Genomic DNA, 3,278 nt, shown 5'->3' on the forward strand with positions numbered 1-3,278 from the left:
CAAGTATGCTGTATCCTTAGGATGAAAGAAAAAAAAAATCAACGGGGGAGTAAATAATGACCACACAGTGCGCTTTGCCATTTCATCATTCATTGCCGCCAATTTCATTGAAAAGAAAACACCCTCCTCCAAAGCACTCCAAAATACCCAACTGCTAATCAGCCCGCTTCATAGGAAAATAGTTTGAAAAGGCAGTCATATAAGAGAGAAGAAAGAAAAATGTGTATTTTATGAGTAGTTCAAGAAAATAATGAGTCAACCAGCATAATGAACAATAAAATAACACATTTAAAAGCAACTAGAGGAAGTATTAAAATAAAGTTTACAAAAGCTGGCAAATGATTTTTTATGACAAATGTTACTGTAACTCAAGTTATATTCTGTCACCTCCAGATGCGCTCAATTTCCATCTCCTGTTTCATGGAAACAATTCACCACTTCCTGCTCTTCTTTGGGCAAAACCAAGTATGATTTATACATGGCAGAAAAGTTACTATGACTATCACATGGCCAAATTCTAAGTATACAGAAAAAAAATGAGATTTTAAGGACTGACACTTAAAATTATTCTATCATTGGAATTAGAAATTTTGTATTATTCTGGAAATCAATTTGGTATTAAACAATCACAGTTTGAAGCATAAACCTGATGATATTAGCTGGAGCATAAACCACAGATACAATTTTGCCCTGACCTTAGCTATAAAACAAGACATTTGGTATGCATTTTCAGAGGTTTCCACCTTGTCTATAAAAATACGTATTTAATTTTGCAGCAGACAAATGATATTTGCAGGCACACATATTAAAAGTTAGAGACTCTGGGTGGCTTGGTGGCATGGGGATAATGGGGTTCTACAGAAGGAAGTGGAAAAGTGTGCAAACAATTATAGTCATATATCAAACAGTGTCTCTTTTTGCTCTATTATTGGTTCAGGACCATGGATTTCAAATTAGGCATAAATTTTTAAAATGGCTTTAAAGACTAGACCTTTTATGAAGAAATGACTGTTCTCTTCACTGGGATAAATGTTTGTCTAAAAAGTTTTGCTAAAAGTAGTAAGATGACAAATAGGATATTATTCAGTCCAGGTACTTTTAATTTATTTTTATCAATAGGAATTACAAATAATGCCTATATACAGGCATACATCTGCAGTCGAATTAACACAATATAAAGCTTTAATTATGTTAAAAATTCAAATTTAGTGTGGTGTTCTCACTCATCTTGTGAGGAGAAAAAGAGAAATATGTTCATATCAATGAAAAAGCTACATGTGTGGTGAATTTATAAACTAAAATAATTTTGTCTACATACTTGTCTTTCCTCATTAATAATATCCACATGTTTAAAAAAATTCTCAAAAATATAAAGAATATATTATCAACTATGAATCAGCCACTAATTATTCTTTAGGTACAGCTTCTCAATTAGCTCTCCCTCTTTCCCAAAGCAGAATATCAGAACTCCAAAAAGGGATTAGCAGTGGCTTTCGTGAGAATCTAGCCACCTCCCAAGACATCTGAAATCTTGAAATACTCCTTAAAGAGCATAATTGTATGTATTTTCAAAAGAGGGAAAGGATACATGAAGGGTAATAAATAAGGACAGTGAGGCTGTGAAATGTGTCGGATATCAAATGAATTTTTTGGGGGTTGGAGTGGAGGACAAAATGGAAATTATTAAAATAAATGGAAAAACTAAGGTTCTGGGTTTCAGGTGCAATGCAGAATATCTCAGACAACAACTTCAATTTTAATCCACTCATTAGAAAGGGCAATCCTGCCCTACACCTGAAATTTTAACAAACTCATTATGGCTCTGCCATAAAACATGTTAACAGTCTGTACATTCAAAAGGATGCTTGCAGTCTTCATTCATATTAAAATCTATGCAGATTTGTTGGCAATACAGTAAAAGTAACATTACATTCTGTAAACCATGGCATATCACATTTTGTTACGCAAAGAGACAATATTTACAAGTTTTTTTTAAAGAGTTTAAATATTTTATCCACTAACATAAGTGATAATTTAGCAAAGTGCAGGACAAAACCAGTGCTATTAATTGCATGTCCTTTAAAAGCAAGTAAGAGTAAGACCATTTCTAAAAGCTACCAAAAGCTTAATTACTTATGTCCAGTAAGGGATTACAGAGCATTAAGTAGACTAGAAAAATGATGCATATTTAGAAACAGTGAGTATGAAAATTATAAGGCAGCATGCTCAGAACAAATTTTTGTTTTTGCTTTTTAAACACCAGCACTGATGCTTTTTATCTTTAGTGGCAACTATATATATACATATATGTCTCTGTGTGTGTAATTATTTAAAAATTGAGAGTGCAAAACACAAGCCTCATTTAACAACAAAAAAGATGTGCAAATTTTCTTCTGAAACCAACATAAATAAAAGAGTAAGGAGAATATTCTAAAGAATAAGAATAAGATTAAGAAATAAAGAATAAGTTGAACACAGCAAAGGAGACCATCTTCATTCCAAAATCATCTACAAGGCACTAAGGGTAGGAAATGACAAGTAACACAGAAGTGACTGAATAAAATTCCTCAGTCGGGTCGGAATATGGGATATTTTGGTAAGAATTCTATTAGTATTACCTGTAAAATAAAAACAAACAAGAATATATTGCTAAAATAATTTGCATTTACTATAACATATATAACCCAGAAAGTCTATAATCATTTTCCCAGGACCGTGTTTTGGTCCTCTAGTATAAAGTGAGTTAAATATATAAAAAAGTTATAAAAATGATTTACTACAAGGTATCATTAGATTGGCAATTAAATTAAACTGGCAAACATAACTACTTGTTGTAGCTAACAGTTTCTATGACTTAATTTATAATAATTATTTGTTTAACTGCAGAAAAGCAAACCCTCTTACATTATTATGTCCTTCTTCACCTCCACCCCTCTTTTTTTAAAACAAAGTATAAAATTAAAACTATTGTACAGATTAGAAAAAAATACTTTTCTCTATATTACACGTATATATATTTCAATTAAAGCAGTTGATATTGGTTCTTACTTTTATAAGTTGTTTGTATAAAAATAATGAAATACTCAAATGTATTGATTAAAATATTTTAATTAAGGTTTTTGTCTATAGTGCATTTTAGATTTGTGGTCAGTCATTTGCACATTTTTTTCCCTAAGCTATTCAAAGTGGAGAAAGATAACGTAATAATCATTATTTATGAAATGGAAATGGAACATTTATATACTAAATACAGACTACATGTCAGCAACTTGAACCTG

At 31.1% G+C, this 3,278-nt stretch overlaps 1 protein-coding gene across 1 annotated transcript in view; it reads right to left on the reverse strand.

Annotated features, from left to right (window-relative positions):
- Positions 1 to 6: 6 nt before the first annotated feature.
- The window catches only part of LOC144216187 (cysteine-rich hydrophobic domain-containing protein 1-like), a 31,639-nt gene continuing 28,367 nt past the window's right edge, over positions 7 to 3,278 (reverse strand). Inside the window, exon 5 of the mRNA XM_077745463.1 lies at positions 7 to 2,618. Within this exon, the coding sequence (XP_077601589.1) occupies positions 2,568 to 2,618 (51 nt within the window). The 3' untranslated portion in view covers positions 7 to 2,567. The remainder of the gene's footprint in view (positions 2,619 to 3,278) is intronic.

Source organism: Crocuta crocuta, unplaced genomic scaffold, assembly GCF_008692635.1.
Source record: "Crocuta crocuta isolate KB4526 unplaced genomic scaffold, BGI_CrCroc_1.0 scaffold915, whole genome shotgun sequence".
NCBI classification, from domain to species: Eukaryota; Metazoa; Chordata; class Mammalia; order Carnivora; family Hyaenidae; genus Crocuta; species Crocuta crocuta.